Source organism: Euprymna scolopes, chromosome 22 (assembly GCF_053919585.1).
Source record: "Euprymna scolopes isolate OS-2025 chromosome 22, ASM5391958v1, whole genome shotgun sequence".
Taxonomy (NCBI): Eukaryota; Metazoa; Mollusca; class Cephalopoda; order Sepiida; family Sepiolidae; genus Euprymna; species Euprymna scolopes.
The window spans coordinates 6,423,438-6,443,829 of NC_136503.1; the positions used below are offsets into that span (position 1 = coordinate 6,423,438).

At 34.4% G+C, this 20,392-nt stretch overlaps 1 protein-coding gene across 1 annotated transcript in view; it reads left to right on the top strand.

The window, feature by feature from the left end:
• Nucleotides 1-720: 720 nt before the first annotated feature.
• The window catches only part of LOC145243868 (son of sevenless homolog 1-like), a 239,794-nt gene continuing 220,122 nt past the window's right edge, over nt 721-20,392 (top strand). The window contains exon 1 of the mRNA XM_080106937.1: nt 721-970. Coding sequence (XP_079963063.1) covers nt 866-970 — 105 coding nt within the window. The 5' untranslated portion in view covers nt 721-865. The remainder of the gene's footprint in view (nt 971-20,392) is intronic.

Sequence of the window (20,392 nt, forward strand, 5' to 3'; positions counted from 1 at the left end):
AAGAAATAGATTTAGCCAGAGCTGTATTACTGTCCACCACCTCAACAACAACAATACCATCATCGTACCTCCAACTTTCATCATCATCATCATCATCGTTGTCACTAACATCCCAACACCAACCTGAGTTACAACCACTTGTAAACTGTTTCTCAATAAGCTTAAATCATCATCACCATCAGCAACAAGTTGGTTTTAGCACTTCCTGGACAGATGGAGGTGGAACACAAATTCGAGTGTCGTGAACAATAACACTGAATATACCGACATGCATATGATAAATACATAAAATAATGATTCCATTGCAATATCATATGAAAAAAAAACTTAACATACAATTGGTCTCTTTTGCATAGAATATTCAAATAAAAACTATTATTATAATTATTAAATCATAATTATTTTAAATAATAAAGGTTATTGTTTAAAATAGATAACCTTAAAAAGATTGCTGGAAAGAAATAGATTGACGAGGTCCAGTTCATTTGTGGAATAATACTACTTACGAAAAAAACAATAATCAGGCAGTCACTCATTAACTGCTAAACTACAATATTAGCAGATTCGTTTGTTGTTATAGGCATCTAATACAAAATATTACTAACAATTTATTTACACACACGCACACACATACACAAAACAACGTAAAATCCTTAGTAATATTATTTAAACATATAAACACTGATTAAACAAAAAGGTGTTAAAAGAGAGGCGGAGGGAAATAAGAGGAGGATGAGAAGGAAATGATTAATTTTATTTATTTTATTTTATTTTTAAATAAATTGATTTTTTTTAAATGCTAGATTGAGTCCACCCCAATCTTATCCTTCCACCCCGAATAATTTGGACACGAAAATAAACAGTGATGTTCTCGACGGCCAGTGCAGCCAACGAAAAACTCACCTACGATTTCACCTGTGATGCCAACATAGCCAAGTGGAAAAATCTTTTCACGGCTTCCTTACAAAAGGTAAGCCCCTTTTTTTTTTCTTTATTATTGACAAATGTTTTAAAAACAATTCTTTTTTTCTCTAAAAAAAAGTTATGCCTTTGCGACAGATTAACAAATATACAAAAATAGCTCAAAATGTAAATCAGCTTTAGAATAAACTGAATAAATTCAGAAATAATAATTAAGAAAAAAGTAAAAAATACATTAAGGAATTATCTAATTTAATATTTAAAAGAACGTTATTCTTATATATTTGTATTTATATTGAGATTCTTTGAGTTGACATAAGTTCATTTATTGAACCGAACTTTTTTCCCTAACCTAAAATTTTTTGGCAAAAATTTGATTCGGTTCAAATTCTGTAGAAGCAAAGCACTAGAACCAGAGATAGCCAAAGAGTTGCTATTAAATTTAACTCCCACAGAAATTGTTTCAATTACTTTCCACCTCTGTATTAAAAATATTTAGTTACTATTTTGATCGAATATTTAATGAAATAAATCGAATTAAGAAAAATCCTATTAAAAAAGGTACTCCGTGCTGAAATAATGACGTTATTATTTAAAAAGCCATTCTTAACATGGGGAGGATGTTTTGTACCTATTCTATACTTTAACCTTACAATTGAATGAAAAAACACAAAACTTTAAACTTGGAAATACGATTTAAAAAAATAGCGCGGATCAGTAAGTGCACAATTTTTAATTATTAATATTTAAGTTAAAATTGAAAAAGTCCACTCTTGGCACTTGTGCATTTTAACACCCCTGTGCAAATTTAGAAAGCCATCTTAACGAGGGAGACGCAGGAGGACGCTTTGTTAACCCTTCACTTACCACTGACGGAACTCTCTTAAAATGAAAACAACACACACCTCACCTGTCCAATTAAATAACTGGTTCAATTTACAGCTTTACAATTGATCTTGGTGTTAAAGTAGGAAGTTTTTTTTGTTTTTTTTTTTCCATTTAAATGGAGTAGTTTAATTATTGGAATTGTATGGGCATAATTTTATTGCAGTTATTGTAAGATCTTTCTGCAGAAATTTGAAAATAGTAATTTGAATTTAGTCATGCTTGGATAATTTAGGTTAATCTTTTTGTATTTTGCCAAGAAAAAAAACTATTTTTAAAAGGACAGCTTTATATACAAATTTTATTAGTTAATTTGAATAATAAATGACATACTCGAGATAAAAGTATGACAAGATGTTTTGTGAAGCAACTATTTAGAAACTCGTTTTGAAAAGAACAAAACTAGAAATGTATGAAATTTTCCGCCATCAATTTTGTGTGTATTAATATATATATATATATATATATATATATATATATATATATAATACACACAAAAATGTTTTGTAAAATACTATAATCTAGTCAGACTAATTAACTTATTTTTAGTAATAAAACTATTTTAATAAGGAAATTGATCACCCATTTACCATTTTTATAAACAACTTATTCGCTGACACGTGCTGACATTACATCTTCCTTGCTTTCAAATAATATTACTCTTTGTTACGACAGAAACACTTTCAAAATTGCATGTTCTTTCCTTCGTGAACGAATGTACCTTAGTACTTGACTTTAATTATAAATCGTGTTAATGAAAAAGTATCGGAAACCTGTTTTTTTTTTTTTTTTTTTTTTTTTTTCCCAAAAAAGTGATTTTGAAAATTTAAACTGGTGATCGAAAAGTAGTTTTTTAAAAGCACAAAAATGTTGAGTATTATTCGTGTTCTTAAAGAAAACATTAATATTCAAATGTGCACCTGCACCTCAAAGTCTTATTTTTGTACTCTTCTATTTTAACATTTCAACTTGTAAAACTATTGTCTAGATTTTACTGCTCAAGCATTTATTGCGTTGTAAAACATTGTTTTGTTTAGCTTAGGACAAATAAACCGTGATACTTTACCTATAAACTTCAATTCGAACTAGAAACTACTTTTATCTGCTAATTTAAAGGCTTCAAAATCACTAACGAATGTCGTAGATTGCTAAGTCTCCGGACATTTTCCCTCACTTATAAAATAAAAAAATAAGGTATTTTGAATCCTTTAAACTGTCAATTAAAAAAAAAGAAACGAGCAAAAATTCAAGTTTCTAGACGAAAGTCAAATATGGTTTCTCTTTTTTTCTCGTGGATTACAGAAAAATGTTATTTATTTTGGGGGCAACCAACACCACTGTATTGTATGAAAACACACACACACATAACTTTGTCAGCTTGACAGTGAATGTAATCAAGGAAGTGAAGAGCACTATTAAAGAAAGAAAAAAAGGTTCTCGATAGATGTCCGATGGAATTTTGTCCTTTTAGTCTTATACAGTTATTCTTGCATTACTTGGTACTTTATATATAAATATATATATATATATATATATATATATATATATATATATATATATATATATATAAATTTCTTTTCCATTGTTTTTATTTTTAAACTTTATCTAGAAGGAAATGGATTTTTTAATGTCGTCGTTTCTTGTTCTCTTTGCTCTTCTCATGCGTGAATGCCGAAAAATAATCACAAGATAATAAGGTTAATAGAAATGGAAAATGTCAGTTTGAAAAATATAAACAATAGCCGCACACGCTTTCACTTCAATTCTGTGGCAAACAAGAGAGAAAAAGAAACATTTTAATAACGTTTCGTTATTTACAAGACTTTCATGGAACATAAATATATTTTAATTTTTATATATATTTTTTTTTTGGTAAATTTTAATGGTAAATTTTCAGATTAGGTCCACCACCTCCACAATTTTCTCTTAAATGACGACTACGATAGGTTTTCGACTATACTGAATACGAAAATCGCATTGAAATTTTGCAGAAATAAGTAGTTATCGAGATATAAAGTTATATTATGCATTGTATTCTTTGGCGGCCATCTTCTGTACGCGCGTGCGCGCGCCATAAATAAATCTACTCATCTATGACTGACACTGCACGCGCGTAAAAAAGATGGCCGCCTAAGAATACAATGCATAATACAACTTCTTATATCCCTATAACTAATTATTTCTGCAAATTTTCAATGCGATTTTCGTATTCAGCATAACCGAAAACAATTAAAGGTGTCATTTAAAAGAAAATTGTGGAGGTGGACCTAATCTAAAAAAAAATACCAGTTTTACAGACTTTATTTTTCGCTGTCAACATTCATTTCTTGACAAAGATATGGGGTGTGCCGTTCTGCCGTAGGTTATTTCTTCGTCTACACCTGCGTTTTGATTAAAAAAAATTAATATTTTCTTGTATATTAGTCTTTCGCTATTTTTCATTTAAAGTCCGTCACGCACGCACTAGACTAAATTTGCCCTGCCCCCCAAAAAAAGAAACAACAAAAACCAGCAACTAAACATTCATACTATGATGGCGAGGTTCAAAAATTGAAAATTTAATTTTATTGCTTCCATTAACCAAATTGTTTTTAACCTAAATTAAGTTTTACATTCTATAGAAGTACCTTAATTTTTAAACACCTCCAACATTGAGTAAAAGAAATTATGTATTCTTTATATTATTTGGATTACCATTCTCATCTTTATTATTATATTCACAACGTTTCGACCGATGTAACTTCCGATCTTCAGATAATCTTTTCTTGCTAGGGAACCTGGAGTGAATTCCATCTATTTTGACATGCAAATCCCATTTGTTCTGATACTGCATCCTTTCTATAATGTGGCCAGTAAAGGAGAAATATTTTTTGACTGAGGCAATTTTAACTTTGGTTCCCATACAGAATTCCCTCTTTTGAAGGAGATGGATATTCTCCCGAAATTAAAAACCGACCTCATGTCTAACTTTACTCTCGTGGGGAGAAGTAAATATCGGGTCATAAAGATTCCCAAGTTCAACTAGAATGTTCTGTTTCCCTTGTTCGAAAAGATGCACCTGGCGAAAGTCGGTTACATCGGCTGAAACGTTCTTAATATAAAAATTAAGGAGAAAATAGTTGTTCTAATAATACAAATTCTTAATGCTTATCACCCGACAAATTGGTTCTCAGCGTCAATAATGTCGGAAGCTACGACGTAAACAGTGTTCACGGCCATTTTACTTCCCTATTATTAATAGATACAAAATGGTCGTCATTTTGTGGCTGTGCGAAATTTGAATGTGATTTGTAAACCTTTAAACTGTCAGTTCGAAACTAATTTTCTTTATAAATAAAATTTATCTACGAAAATATTATGGTTCTTGCCATCAAAGTCAAAGAAATCGTATTTTTCAACCGCGCCACAATTTTAAGCATTGCCCCCTCCCGCCTTCATTATATTGTCTAATGCCGATATTTTGTTCATTTTTAAACACAAGCGACACTTTGTCATTTGCTCTACTTTTAGTGGCTGTTATTTATTTATTGGAGTGTGTATGTGTGTGCCCCCTTTGAAATGTCATCAATCGTGAGAGGCTGACTAAGAAGGCGAAGGAGAAAGAAGAATGTGTCGTTGTTGTGTGAGAGAATGTGATGTCAGTCGTACTGACATATCTTGGATGGCTCGCGTCTCGACTGACACCAAAATGCCAAGGGACATAACTGCAACCAAATCTCGATTATCTCCCCCTGCTTTTAGTTGCACTTCTAAAAATAGATTTTATTTGAAAAAAGCTAAAAAGAAGACTTTAGCTTTTATACAGAAACTAAAAGAAAAATACTTCCTGTTTGAAATTTTTTTTTTTTTTTTTTACATTTTCATTTTTCATTTCAAAGTCTTCTGAGAATAAGAACAGTCAGAATAAGCTGCTTTATGTTAGACATGTATTGAAATGTTATCTCGTATGATGACAGGTATAATTGTTTTTGTACCACAAATATTAATGTTATTCGCAAAGCAAATTGAAACTTATTTTAAAAACGGAAAAACACTTGAAATTATGTTTACGTGATTTTTTTTTTTCAATTGGTGTTCACTTCTGGTTCGTTTATTTGGGAAGGGGTTAAATTTATGATTTAATGGCTCTGTAATCTAGACTGGAATCAAGTGGACGCCAAAGTCAAACCCTATTTTATTTTGCACCAATATTGATACCATTTGTAAAAATATGAACAGCCCTTCGCCCCTTCACGGCTTTGAATCGTGTATAATTAATCTGTTCCATTATATCTTATTTGAGTATTAAACGAGTTGAAAAGGGGTTTTGATATGTCAAACATTTTTTCTCGAAGACAATTTATGAAAATAATTAGTTATTAGATATAAAGTTTATTAACAATATTGAAAATCTATTACTAATGGAGACTCTGTATTTGTCTGAAGCTGAAACTACATCATTACTTTTTTTTTTTTAAGGCAATGTTCTTGTATTTCTGTCTGAAGTCGAAAATCTTTTCAGGAGACTAGTAGTATCTGTTCTGTCATGTGATCCTCTTCCCAAGCATAACTTCCTTGCTATTTTTTTTTTTTTTGGTGGGAGGGGGTAGTATGTCAACAAGAAATTGTCACAATCAGTTGTCCATATATATATATATATATCTACGTTTTATTTTTTATTACCATATTTTTCTGTTTACATTATTGTTTCAGCTACGCGACCGTTTTTTGACGGTCATGTAGCCTCCTCAGACTTTTACAGAAGTGTTCGTTTATGGTATAGAAGTCTGAGGAGGCTACATGACGGTCAAAAAACGGCCGCGTAGCTGAAACAATAATGTAACTAAACAGAAAAATATGGTAATAAAAAAAAAATGCATATTTGCTCTACAACAGTATTGAGCACTTTCTTCAGGTTTTTATTAATTACCATTTCTACTAAATATATATATATGCTCGGTTTTGCCCGGTCATAAAATATGCATAAATATTATATTTTAATTCTTACAGAAACTTTCACAAGAAACAATCGTCTAGCTGTAAACACTATCAATAATTCCCCCCACTCTTTATCTGTGCCTAAACCTAAATGTAGATTCCATGAACAAAGCTTCTTTCTTAGAACTGCATGCCTGTGGAATTGTCTTCCGTTTTCCTGCTTTCCGGCTGACTACAATATGGTTGTGTTCAAGTCTAAAGTAAATAAGTTCTTGATGAGCCGTTCCATATAAGTTATCAAATTTACCAAATTTTCATTACTAATGATTACTATATTGTCCAATTTCTACTGTACACCCTTTAACCCTTATCTTGAGTGGCCTCTGGGCCTTGATAATGTGGTGATGCCTATGTAAAAAAAAAAAAAAAAGATGTGTGTGAGTGAGTATTATGGTTTTTCTAAACAGTTCACTTCTTGTAAGTAAAAGAAAAAAATACTCCAGCTGAGATCAAAACCCAAACGTAAAGACAATGAGTCAAATACGATAATCATTAGACCAGCTTGACCCGATGTTTAAAAAGTGTTTTCAAACCTACTTATTCTAAACATAATGTAAACAATTCGCATTCATGAAACAGTTGACAAACATAAAAATCTGATGACTCAAAGTACCAATTTTTCAATTTTGACCCTTTAGCAGCCCTTTTTCCTGGATAAAAACCGATTAAGTTTTTCACATGTCTGAATACACTATATACCAAATTTCAAGTCTGTAGATCAGAAATTTGTTGAGTATATAGGTTGAGAAGTGTCCTCACGTACACACGCATTCTCACTTATATATATATACATACATACATACTAACAAAAATATTTAGCAGGGTGATAAGGAGTATATTTTTCTTAGTAAATATAATGTACTTACCTAGATAAAAATATTAGTATGACTTGGTTTAGCCATCAGACTGAACAACTAGTGCCTTTTTAAGGAACTGGTCCTTTGTGATTGTTCTGAGAGATTATCCAATATCATTTCTCAAATAACTTCGCCATGTAGAAGCAGAATAAAAAAAAAAATCACATCCCAAAATGTTTAATAATTTAGTTCTGAATGTATAGTTTCTGTCTATTTATGGAAATACACCCGTATAATCATATCTATTTTGAAACTGTTATCCAACATAGTTGGAGAATCTATAATGATGTTGTTAACAATGGCAAGTATGTTATTCATCTTCAGATTTTTACATCGTCTAAGGATAAGACTGATCTCTTTGCTCATCTTTTTTCTGACAATCCTTCTTTCGATCATTCTGATGATGTTCTTGATTTTATTTTGAAAACTGAAGTCTTTTGAATCTATAACCATCATTCCAAAGATGGTTGCTAGGGTTCTTTTTGATTTTGACAGTCTAACACTTCTGGTCCTGATTCAATTCCTGTTGTTCTCGGACCTTGTGCTCCTGAACAAGCGGTTCTCTGTTGTCCATCTTTAAAAATACTGGTGATCAGTTTGACCAAATTAAGTATCATCCGGTTAATCTCATCTCTCTTATATTAGCAAAGTTTTTTTTAAAGGTTAATTGATGACCAGCTTGTTGATTTATTTATTTTTTTGTTGGAAAATTTGGGACTCTTTAGTGATGTTCAGTGTGGTTTTCATTCAACTGCCGAGCTTTTAACTGTTCTGAGTGGATCTGTCGGTTTATGGATAATTCAGGTGAGGATAGAGTACTCAACATTTTGAAGTATTCAACAATGTTGCTTTCTGGTCTTCTACATAAACTTCAGGCTTATGGTATTGATAGTTAGGTTCTTGACATCATTAGGTCTTCTCTTTTCCTATCAATGTTGGTGTTCCTCAGGACTCGATTCTAGACCCAATACTGTTTCTCCTCTGTATCAATGATCTTCCAAAGAATATTATAAAAAAAAATATCTATGCTGATGATGCCACTCTTTATTCTCGTGTTGCTTCTTGTCTATCTCCCTCAGATCAGTTAAAATATGCAGCTAATTTAGAAGTTCAGTTGGTTCAGTTGTAGATTGGGGTACGAAATGGCTTGTTTCGTTTAATCCTGTTAAGACTCAACTTGTATTTCTTTTTAATTGTAGGCATGTCCTTTTTCTTCCTGAGATTCTCATGGATGCCTCTGCTCTTGAGATAAAATCGACTCTTAAACTGTTTGCTCTTTCTTTCTCATCAAATTTTTCTTGTCCATATATTAAATCCATTGCTCTTTCTGCTTCTTGTAGAATTGGTTCTTTTTATCGTTCTAAACATTTTCTCACACCTGAAGTTATTCTCTATCTCTGCAAATCTACTATCAGACAATGCATGGAGGACTGCTGTCATATTTCGGTTTGTGAATGTGTCCAATTTGAGGGTTCTTGATAAATTACAGAAACATATCTGTAATTTGATTGCCCTCCCCTCACTCTGTCTTTTTCACTGTAACCTTTCTCTTACAGATGTGATGTTGCTTACAGATGTGATGTTGCTTACAGATGTGATGTTGCTAGTTTCAGTCTTTTCTATGAATACTATCATGGCATGTGTTCTTCAAAATTGTCTGATCTATTCTCGGCTTCCTTTGTTCCAGCTCGTTTGACTTGTTGATCTAGTGGTTTTCATCAATTCACTGTTTTGATATCTCATTGTAATACACCTTCCTATTTCAGTAGCTTTTTTCCAAGAACTACAAGATTGTGAAACTCTTTTCCTGCTGACTGTTTTCTCCCTATTTTTAATCTTGGTCTTTTGAATGTCAATAGGCATCTCTTGTTTTTGCAATAATCACTTTTAAATTTTGTTCAGCCTTGTCTGTAGTAATTTCGATTAAAAACAAAAGTATATTTTGTTTTAATCAAAGATTCTTTGTTTGCCATTTATAAAAAAGACATGTTTTGATTTCAAGTTTTATTTATGACTTGAAAATTATGGAAATTAAAAAGAATGAATAGAAATGTTGATAATAGGTTTAGGGCTTGGAGCAGGAGTGCTCAGGAATCTGCATTGATTCTGGGGAAATACCAGGTGTACCTTGAGGGAGTTAACGATTATCAATTTACCAAAATTTATTTCAGCTAATGTCTTTATTTCTATCGATTTGATCAATACTGGGCCGTACAGTGTGAGGGAGGTTGCACCCCTGCGCTTGTTTTGCAAGTACTTTAATGAAATGTGCTCTCATGAATTCATAGGACTAATGACCTCTTAATGTAAATACTCCCGTCTAATCTGACAAGCAGCAAAATCTCACACCTTCACAGTTCCTACCGATGCCAGAGAGCCTTCTACTCTAAAACTTTCTTTCCTTGAACTGCTAGATTGTAGAATTCCCTCCCTGTCTCCTGCTTCCTTGACTATATTAACATGCAGAAATTTAAATGTAATGTAAACAGACATCTCTTTATCAACTTTCTACTTAGGATGACCTTGTATGCACAGCCCCTAATTCATAGTAGCTCTTTAACAAGGCAGAGGATATTACAATCACATGAATGTAGGTTAGAATAGAAAGTTGGAGAGATCAGCATAGTTTATATTCTTGTTGGTAGTAAGTTCGTCTGTTGAAATATTGTATCTTGTAAGTTAAGTCCACATGCTGATTCCAATAGCCAAAAGTTAAATGCAAGTTTTGTTTGCATACCACGAAAGAAGTTTGTACTTAAAAGTGATGATGTTTTGTTAGGCAACTTTGCCTTCTTTGTAGCTCACTGCCTGAAGTGGGTGGATAAGATTCCTTAAATTAGATTTCTGGACAGGGGCTTCACTACAAAAATGTTTCTGATTGGTTAAATTCCAATATAGAGAACCAATCGAAATCAAGTATTTGATCCAATCAGTACCAAACAATTTGCCTTGTTTGGGGTCAATGTGAGCAAACAAAAAAAAACATTGGCATTATTATATGGCATCCAACGGAATCCGAACAATTTCATTATATTCAGTTTTGCATACATGGTTTTGGATTGATTCATGACAGTTTTTAATCCTAATCCTATGTTATTTACTTGAATTTGATATCAAATTGTTTTTCCATTCAGATTGAACTTGTGAGTGACAAATGCAGAGAGCGGTGGGGAATCTGGCTGTGTGTTGTCGGTCTTGTGTGTGAGTGAAAGCAAGGAGTGCATTTTTCTTAAATAAAATCAAATATTTGGTTACTGGTAATAAATCAAAATGTGTAATTATCAAAATTAGATTGCCATAAGAAATACACGCACATACATATAATTATAAATTTATTCATATGGAAAGAAAATAAAAGGATCATCTTTGTGTTACGGGCAAATCGTGTTGTCATGCTGCAATGACTGTTCAATTGAATCATAAATATTTCTGCAAATGTAAACAAGATTGTAGTCGCTTCTACATCAACATCAGTGACTCTTTTCTAAGCTAATATTGTATAAAAGAAGTACTTATCATGACTTCATATAAAATGAAGTGATTGCTTTACCATGTATAAACAAAAAAGCAGTCAGTTGATAAGGATCTCAATATGTATGAAACTTTAAAATAACCTGATAATTGAAATATCTATAAATGCTTGAAAACCCCTCGTATGACATTCATAGTTTAAACATGTTTGTTTATTAAAACACAAAAGCCAGCTCAAATTGAGCTGTGTTTATAAATATTCTATCAAATATGACATATATTTGTCAAGATTTCTCAAATTTTTTTTTTTTGTTTTTTTTTTGTTCATCAACTCTACTTGAAGAGAAGTTTTGTTTTAACTTTTAATAAAATATTTCTACTTTTTTTATAAAGTAAAATGAGAATAAAACCTATTTAAAATTATCTCTAAATAAATAATATGTCATTATCACAAACATGAACATTTTTATCGCAAACCAGTTTAATGGGTAAATAGTGAAATTCCTTTCATGTTCAACTTGTAATATTTCATTTTGTTTTTAAATTTATAAACAAAATCAAATTTTCTTTTTTTTTAAATGTACAAATTTTTCTCGTTATTAATATTTTAAATTTTTATTTTGACTAATTGAAATTAGATCTCTCTGCCTGTTTTACAAGTATTTTAATAGGGGATGCTCCGAACTACAAGCCCTTGTAACCCCTCATAAATACCCCCGACAAACCTGACAAACAGCAAAGTCCCACTCCTACATAGTAGAGATCCCTAGATGTAAGAAAGCCTTCTACTCTAATAGTTTCTTCCCTAGAACTGCTAAACTTTGGAATTCGTTTCCGGATTCCTGCTTCCCCAACTGTATTGACATGCAGAAGTTCAAGTGTAATGTGAATTGACATCTAGTTGCTCAACTCCCTACATAGTATCTCTGCAACTTATGTCCCTGCGCCCTACACCAAAGTGGCACTGTGCCTTGTTTGAGGTGAAAATATAATTAAAAAAAGATTACTCTTTTTGGTAACAGGCAATTTATTTTTATGTAAAAAATAGTTTTCAAATTTGGTGTGCATGATATTGAGTGTCTCTGTATATAAAAAAAATCTTAAAAATCCAAATATGTCAATGTGGTGGACTTAATAACACAGCACTCGATAAGTCTCGAGCCTAACCAAAAAAAACAAACTTTTTGGACAAAATTTGACTTTATTCATCAACATAAAGTGATAGTGATTCTAACACTTCAACAATTTTGTCTTTGGCCTCAGAATACACCTCAGTTTCTAATAATACTTCTTCATTGGAGCCAAATCTTTTTCCTTGTTTTGAGGTTTTCAAATAGCCAGTAGTCAGTGGGAGTCAGATCAGGAGAATAGGGTGAGTGCGAAAGCAGTTTGAAGTGCAATTTATATAGTTTTGCAATCAAATTATGACATGGTGCATTGTCTTCGTGAAAGAGCACTTTTTTTCTTTATTTGTGGCCATTTTTGAATGATTTCTTCCTTCAAATGCACTAATAATGCTATATAATAATTGCTAATGATAGTTTGTTCTGTCTCAAGGTAATCAATGAAAATACTTTGCACATCCCAAAATATTGAAGGCAAAACCTTGCCTACTGATGTTTGCACCTTTGTTTCGAACAAATTTCTCCTGCTGCTGTCTGCTTAGCTGCCTGTTAATTTGATTACAAAGTAAATTTGTAAACTTATGTTTCATCCATTTTTATGTGTTAACGCTTAGATGAGTAGACACACCTTCCTATGAGCAGACAGGGGAAAGGAACTAGTAGGCGAGTGAAGGTGCAGGCCTCTACTGAGCAGTAGGTCTAATAGTCTTGAGAGGAGGGACTCGACGATCTTTGGGTTACCAATTCCTTCTGGCTCCTAAGAATGCGCTGCTTTCTTTTCCACAACATGAGTAGCGACGACCAAATTTCTGATGTTAACTGATGACTAGATTCCACTTAAGCTTTAACAAAATGGTATGTCCCATTCCAATATATGTATTATTATGTAGAATATTTACAAGATGACCACAGTTTCATTTGGTCCAACAGATATCCCGCTCCCCCCAAGTTGATATGAAATTTGGGAACATGACGTGGAAAAGAATGCGCTGCTGGTTACACTCTGGAACAATAGAAAAGGGTGTGAGTAATTAATATGAGGGGTACAAGTACAATACTATCTATCTCTCTCACCCACGGCAAGTTTTTTGCGGGCATGACAAAAAATTCTGAAGAAAATCTGTTTCAACTATTTACACTGTACAGGTATCAGTGAATTTTACTAGTGCTGGGAGCGCCGGCTGCGCGACCTGTTGCCTGGTTGAGTCTCAGCGATACCGGGGGCATTGTGCGATGCCAGTCGGCGTAAAGCCATGGGAGGCTTCTTGGGGGTTGTGTGTATGGCAGGTATATGAAGCTGTGGAGAGGTCGTTTGCATGGCGTCTACATTCTGCATAGGAAGACCAATATGTGTTGACTCTGCTGTATGTGCAGAGTCTCCAGCTGTCGGTGTGGCTGTGTCTACGGCTCTCTCAGGCGATGGGCCAGGGCTTGCGGGCGCGCCAAGGCACTTATCTTCCTCACCTGATGCTGATTCAGGGTTCCTTGCTGGAACGTTAATGGTAGGTTTTCCTAATCTGTTTGAGTGGATGACCGCATCCCTGATGATGGGGCTGAGGGACTCAATGATATCTTCATGTGAGGCTGCTTTAAAGGGGGTGAACTTACGAAGATGCTGGCGGTTTCGCAGAGTTAGTCTCCCAGAGCCATCTATCTTCACCACATATTGGTGGAACTGCCTGACCTCTACGATGATGCCTGTCCTTTCCTAGCGCTTTGGATGATTGCCTATCAGGTTCTGTAAGTAGACATGATCCCCGATACGAAGAGGAAGCAAGGATCGAGTGTGTTCCCTCCATTTCTCATGCTCTCGGGAGTGTCGCTTTGCAAGAGCGTTTTCTCTGTTGATAAGGGTCTCTGTCCATGTCGGATGAGGGCAGTACCGACCCATGGGGATGGGGATAGGGTCACGGATAGGTCTTCCGAAGACTATGAGAGCCGGAGATGCCTTAGTCTCCGGGTCGATTGAGTTCCGATAGATGAGCATGGCGTGCTGGAACTTGTCTACATCAATAGACCCACTTGCAGATGTATTGTCCATCAGCATGTGCTTGACAGTCTTTACACCTATCTCAGCTCTGCAGTTGGCGTGAGGGTTGGCGACTGAGGTAAGACGGTGGTGTACACCCCATGAGCGAAGGAATTCCTGCGTCTTTCCAGCTGTGAACTGGGGCCCTCCATCTGAGGTTAACTCTTCAGGTACTCCAAAAGTCACAAACACTTCCCTGAGGCGCCTGACAAGACCATCTGCACCATTTTCTGCTCTAAACGCCATTGGCCAATTGGAGTACCTGTCAACGACTACTATGTAATCGTGATTGTTGTGTGGAAAATAGTCGCAGGCGATCTTCTGGAAAGGATACTCGGGGGGCACCAAATCAGATGGTGGCTGCATGGCATTCGACTTTGCAATCCTATGGCAGCTAGCGCACTGGTCCCTGATGCGCTGGATGTCAGTGCTGATGTTTGGCCAACAGACAGTCTGTTGCCCGGGCGCACATGACACTGACTCCTTGGTGGGCTGCATGCAAAGCCTCCAGAATCTGTGAGCGCAGTGCTGTAGGAACGATGACACGGTTGCCTGTCAATACCACACCGTCTATGTTGTACAAGCTACTAGAGATGCGATGGTAAGGGCGCAATGCGGCTTTCATCTGTCTGCAGTCTGATGGAAAGCCTTCACGGATGAACTGCTGTAGCTCCTGGAGGTCCGGGTCAGAGGATGTAGCTTCCTGCAGCATGGTCCATGTGACAACATTAGTTACGCCGTACAGTGTGCTGGACATTAATGCTAAAGTGGAGGCATCTTCTCCGATATTCACTGGCTCTTCTGGTTTGTAGTTAGTGATTGGGGTGCTACGGGGTGGGTAGTGTGATGCCGCGTCAGCACCAAGGTTACGTTTTCCAGAAATGTGGATGATCTTGAACCTATAGGCAAGAGTCTTCTCTTTTAGGTTGAGCAGGCGGCGATTGTTAATCTCAGTGAGGGAACGGTCATTCAGGAGCCCAACCAGTGGCTTGTGGTCGGTAGCCACCGTCAGATCCTGACATTCCTGCGTGTAATAACGAGTTTGATGCAGGGCATGGACAACTGCAAGGGCCTCTCCCTCGATGGGTGCATAACGTGACTCAGCAGCATGTGTGAATCTGCTTCCTACCAAGCAGAGCTTCCACCCTTCCTTACAGCTTAGTGGAATTCTACCGGTGCAGTCGCAGTATTTTTGCATCATCAAGTACCCGATGCCAGTGACAGACCAATCAGTGATAAGACAGGTAGGACGGGATGGTTGAAAGAGGCGGACTCCTTCCTTAATCTCTTCAACAATCTTGGTTTTGGATTCTTCGAAGATATCATCGAGTTCTGTTGTCCACTGGAACTTATTTGATGGCTTCAGCAGATGACGGAAGGGTTGCATCCGCTTGGCCATGGAAAATGCATACGCTGTGCAATCTTCAAAAAAAGAGTCCGGTTTTAAGATCTCAGAAGGCATGTGACCTTGTCTTAGTTCTCGCGAGATTCGAGAAATTTCACTGATTTTCTTTCTCTATCTGCTGGCTCTTCCATGAGTCATGGCGTCCTTTTTCACGGATTTGCTTTTACAAGGAAACCGCAATGTGTTAACTGTCTGGAGTGAACGTTAGTCCTAGATGCTTGTCAAAGGATGGAGACTTTAAACAGTGTTGCTTGTCAAGTGTAACCAGCAGCGCATAGATGAGTAGACACACCTTCCTATGAGCAGACAGGGGAAAGGAACTAGTAGGCGAGTGAAAGTGCAGGCCTCTACTGAGCAGTAGGTCTAATAGTCTTGATAGGCGGGACTCGACGATCTTCAGGTTACTAATTCCTTCTGGCTCCTAAGAATGCGCTGCTGGTTACACTCTGGAACAATAGAAAGGGGTGTGAGTAATTAATATGAGGGGTACAAGTACAATACTATCTAACGCTAAAATTTTTTATTGCACTTGCAAACACAACATTCTGAACAAATGTGAACAAATGCGACATACACTTTGAAAACAGTTTTTTCACTGATAAATCTTCAGACAAAATGGTAAATATGCTGCCTTCTAATATGTTCAAATCCTCTATTATCTCAGAAAATTTCTATTTTACAATCAGCCAAAACGGGTTTTTCTGGATAACTGCCGAACTTGGGCAATCTGAGCATTCAGCACTATTTGTGTCTGCATGACTACATTTCAAATTAGTGTATCACCTCTTGACAGATCCGATTAATATTTATTAATAAGCCATTGCTTTGCTTGAACATTTTTTCTTATTAGAAAGCAATATTTTATCAACATATGAAATTTAGATTTTCCATTTGTTTTAAAAATTTGAAGCTGGCTTTCTTAAATAACTCTAATTTGTCAACTCAAATTTTGTTATCTTCATTAGAAGTACTTTATAAAATTAATATGGATTTTTTATTAGTAGCATCATATGTATGCTAAGTCTGGGATTTATTGAATGATGTGTTATAAGTTGTCTTTTACAAGTTGCAGACTATAGTGAATGAAATGCTAAAGAAATTTTTGACTTTTTTATCAAATTGTTCTTCCTTCCATGCATAGTCCAAATCTGATATTATTTTTTTTTTAATTAAATTATTAAAAGGATAAAAATGATCTGCTTTTAACCACGATCGGCATACCTTGTTACTTGCTATGATACAAGAGCACACAAAATCAACTAGTGTGATGAACTCTTTCCTACTTGGTGTTATTCTTATAGTTGGCAGCACCGAGTTCATATTTTGTCTTTGGAAGAAGCTGGTGTATACCTATCTATCATCTCCTGACCCTTTCCCCAGAAAATCCAAGGAAGTGTGGCCTGGTCCTTCACATCAGTAGCAACATCTACTAGTTCTCAGTGCGACAGTCTCTAGCTAAGTGGTTAATTCTATCGCATTCAAAACTCCTTATCCTGGTGTTCTTCATCTAACTTTATTTGGTTTGCACTGGCCTTACTGTTGCCATAATTAATGTGGGTCCAGGTGGATTATCTTTCAATATGGCTCTCGCTTAAGCCAGAATTTGAGAAATACTCGTTTGTTCTATTTGAGAAGAAACTCAAAGGTATAATTAGTATATTTTATATTGGAACATAATAAAAATAGATGCTTTTAAGGTAAACATTTATTTCCTTGAGATACAAGGTTTGAAAATAAATCAAAACAAACTATAAAAAACTTGTGATATCGGATAATGACTCCTTTAACCAATTAATCTTTGCATTTATGTGAGTTCATAATTTCAAGTAGGGAGTAACAGGTAATAACGATTCTATTAACATAGGAACAAGGGCATTATTATAGAGATGAGAAATTATTCGTTGTTAGAAAATGAATGCTAGAAATGAAAAAAAGTATTACATGATAAAAATGTATCATGTATATTTAAGTTTTGTGAATTCAATTATTTTATGTTTGGAAAATTAGCAACCTCTGTGAAAAGCCGAGGTGATTATTGCAAAGATCGTCGGCATTGAAAGATGGCAAATGAAATAATCTATGAAAAGCAACTTAGAGCTACAAATACTTTTGATACATTGTAGCTATATAAAAATATGCACGTTTTGAAATTCACCGAAGTTGGATGAAAATAGAAATTGGGAGCACTGTACGGGTGTAAGCTCTTAGAAAAATTGGTGTGATGCCAGAGACTCCTTTATAATGCATATTTTCTTCAATTTTGACCATAGTCCACAAATTTCATTTAGTAAAATGTCATTTTTTAGATGTGGATAAGGTATCGTTTCTGATCGAAGCAAGACTAGGTTAAACAAATCCCGTAAACAAGCAATAAAGTTGTCATCAAATCACTAAGGACTGACTGCCTTCAAAGCAGTTTTAAGATGATTTAATATCTAGATTATATTTCTCATTATTTGTTCCAATTTTTCCCTGAAACTACTGGGTCACTCTGGTTGAAATTTTGTATGGACCTTTGTTATAAGGTACATTGAACTAAATATTATGGTATCTGTTCAATACACAGTTAATATAGATTAATAGGGATTAGTATTGAATGTTAAAATAAGCAAAAAATTTAAAAATTTTCCACCATCAATTTGACATGAAGCATTTATTCTAAATCAATGGGCTATAACTTTTGCCATTAAAACCAAGCAAAAAGTCTAGCAATGTATATTTTTTAGAAAAATATTAAGTTTTATTTAAACTAAACAGCAGATCATGTACGTTATCTGTGCCATCATATGATATTTTTAATGGTAATTATTCAGTTTGTGGCAATGTTATCTGAAGGCCGTGTGCAATCTGCATTATCAAATCTCATTAAACATGTCATCTACAATTTCAAGTCGTAAAGTCTTGTCATAAACATGTTTTCTCATTTTATGTTGTTGACTGGCTTAGTTTTTGACTGATATTATTCAAAATCACCATAAATCCATTTATTTTAACTGAAAAAAAAAAAAAAAATTATTTATAAGTATTAGTGATGGGACGATTCTAATACTTTTCTCAATACAATTACTGATTCCGTACTAAATTCCTGATTCCGATTCTTTATAAATCTCTAAATATTTAAGTATGAAAGTGTTATTTTGTCCCGATTACTGTAAAAACATTCTTAAATGTGCATATATTTTCTCAGACTTAAGAACACTTGTGAGGTGATCTAAAGATTTTACTTTTACTGGAATTTTAAATCAAATATTTATTCTATTATTATCAGTAGTGGAAAATTTTTTTTCTTAAATCAAATATAAAATTTTAATGGTAAATGCTCTGATGAACTACAAGCACTTGTACCTCCTCGATGTAGATATCTCCGACATACCCGACAAGCAGCTAAGTCCCACCCCTACACAGCAGAGATCCGTAGGTGTAAGAAAGCCTTCTACTCTAATAGTTTCTTCCCCACAACTGCTAGACTGTGGAACTCCCTTCTGGGATTCTGCTTTCCCAACTGTACTGACATGCAGAAGTTCAAATGTAATGTGAACAGCTATCTTGCTACTCATCTCCCTTCATAATATCCCTTCAACTTAGGTCCCTTATAGTAGCCCCTACTTCAAAGTGGCATTGTGCCTTGTTTGAGGTGAAAATGGAATAAAAAAAAATTAAAGGAATTGTTTTTGGCATTGGAAAATAGGCACAAATATTTTCCGATATCCCCCAAAAGTCCTGATTTTTCTGATTCCTGATTCCGATTAATCATTTCAACACTAATATCTATATCCAACTTAGATTCCAAGCATTTTTTTCTTTTTTAATAAAAAGGTTTTTTGTCGGTTGATAGGTCACTCATCAAATTGAAACAATTTCATTGTGACATGCATAAATTGAATGAAATTAGTGAGGAGGAGGTTTCCCCATCAAGAATGCGGAGTCGGAAAATTCATGCATAGTAGAATTGGTAATATTTGATCAACTCTAACTGTAAAAAAAAAAAGAAAAAAAATTTTTATTAGACGACTTCTGATGCCACAAGGATTTAAAAAAAATTATTTTTGGTCAACAAAGAAGGTATTCGACCTAGTAATTCACTCCCATTCGTCTGTTTATTTGTTCACACTTTTCTCAATAACCACACAATGGATTTTTTTTTAAATTTGCACAAACATTGGTTATGGTAGAATGGATTTTCTGGGATAACTCTGGTTGCCTCTCCCAGGGAACATTATAGGGGTAAAAAAAATGTCCCAAATTGTTTGTCCATTCGTTTATTTGCACTTTTCTCAATAACCACACCTTGAATTTAAAAAAAAAAAAAAATTTGCACAAACATTAGTCGTAGTGAAAGTGAATTTTTTTTACTTGTGGTAGATAACCCCGCATGCTCATCTTGTTTAGTATAAAATCAATCATATATAAATTTTATATAAATTCTTACTACAAGATTTCTTGGATCAAAGTTGAACCTTTAAATATTTCATAACTCTGAATGGAATGTTTGAGCTTGTGACTTCACAGCCTTGATGTTTGCATGCCACAAAATCATTCCTGCATTGTTGACTACACTTGAGTTAGAAATAACATCTTAATTTCTAAATGTGCCAATATCCTATATCTTTATAAAGTCCCCATTTTTCTATGCATAGAATATTCTTATCACGTCTACGTTGGTGCACCATCCCCTCCCTCTTGGGCAGGATACAAAACAGAATTTCTAACTTAATAGGTCCCA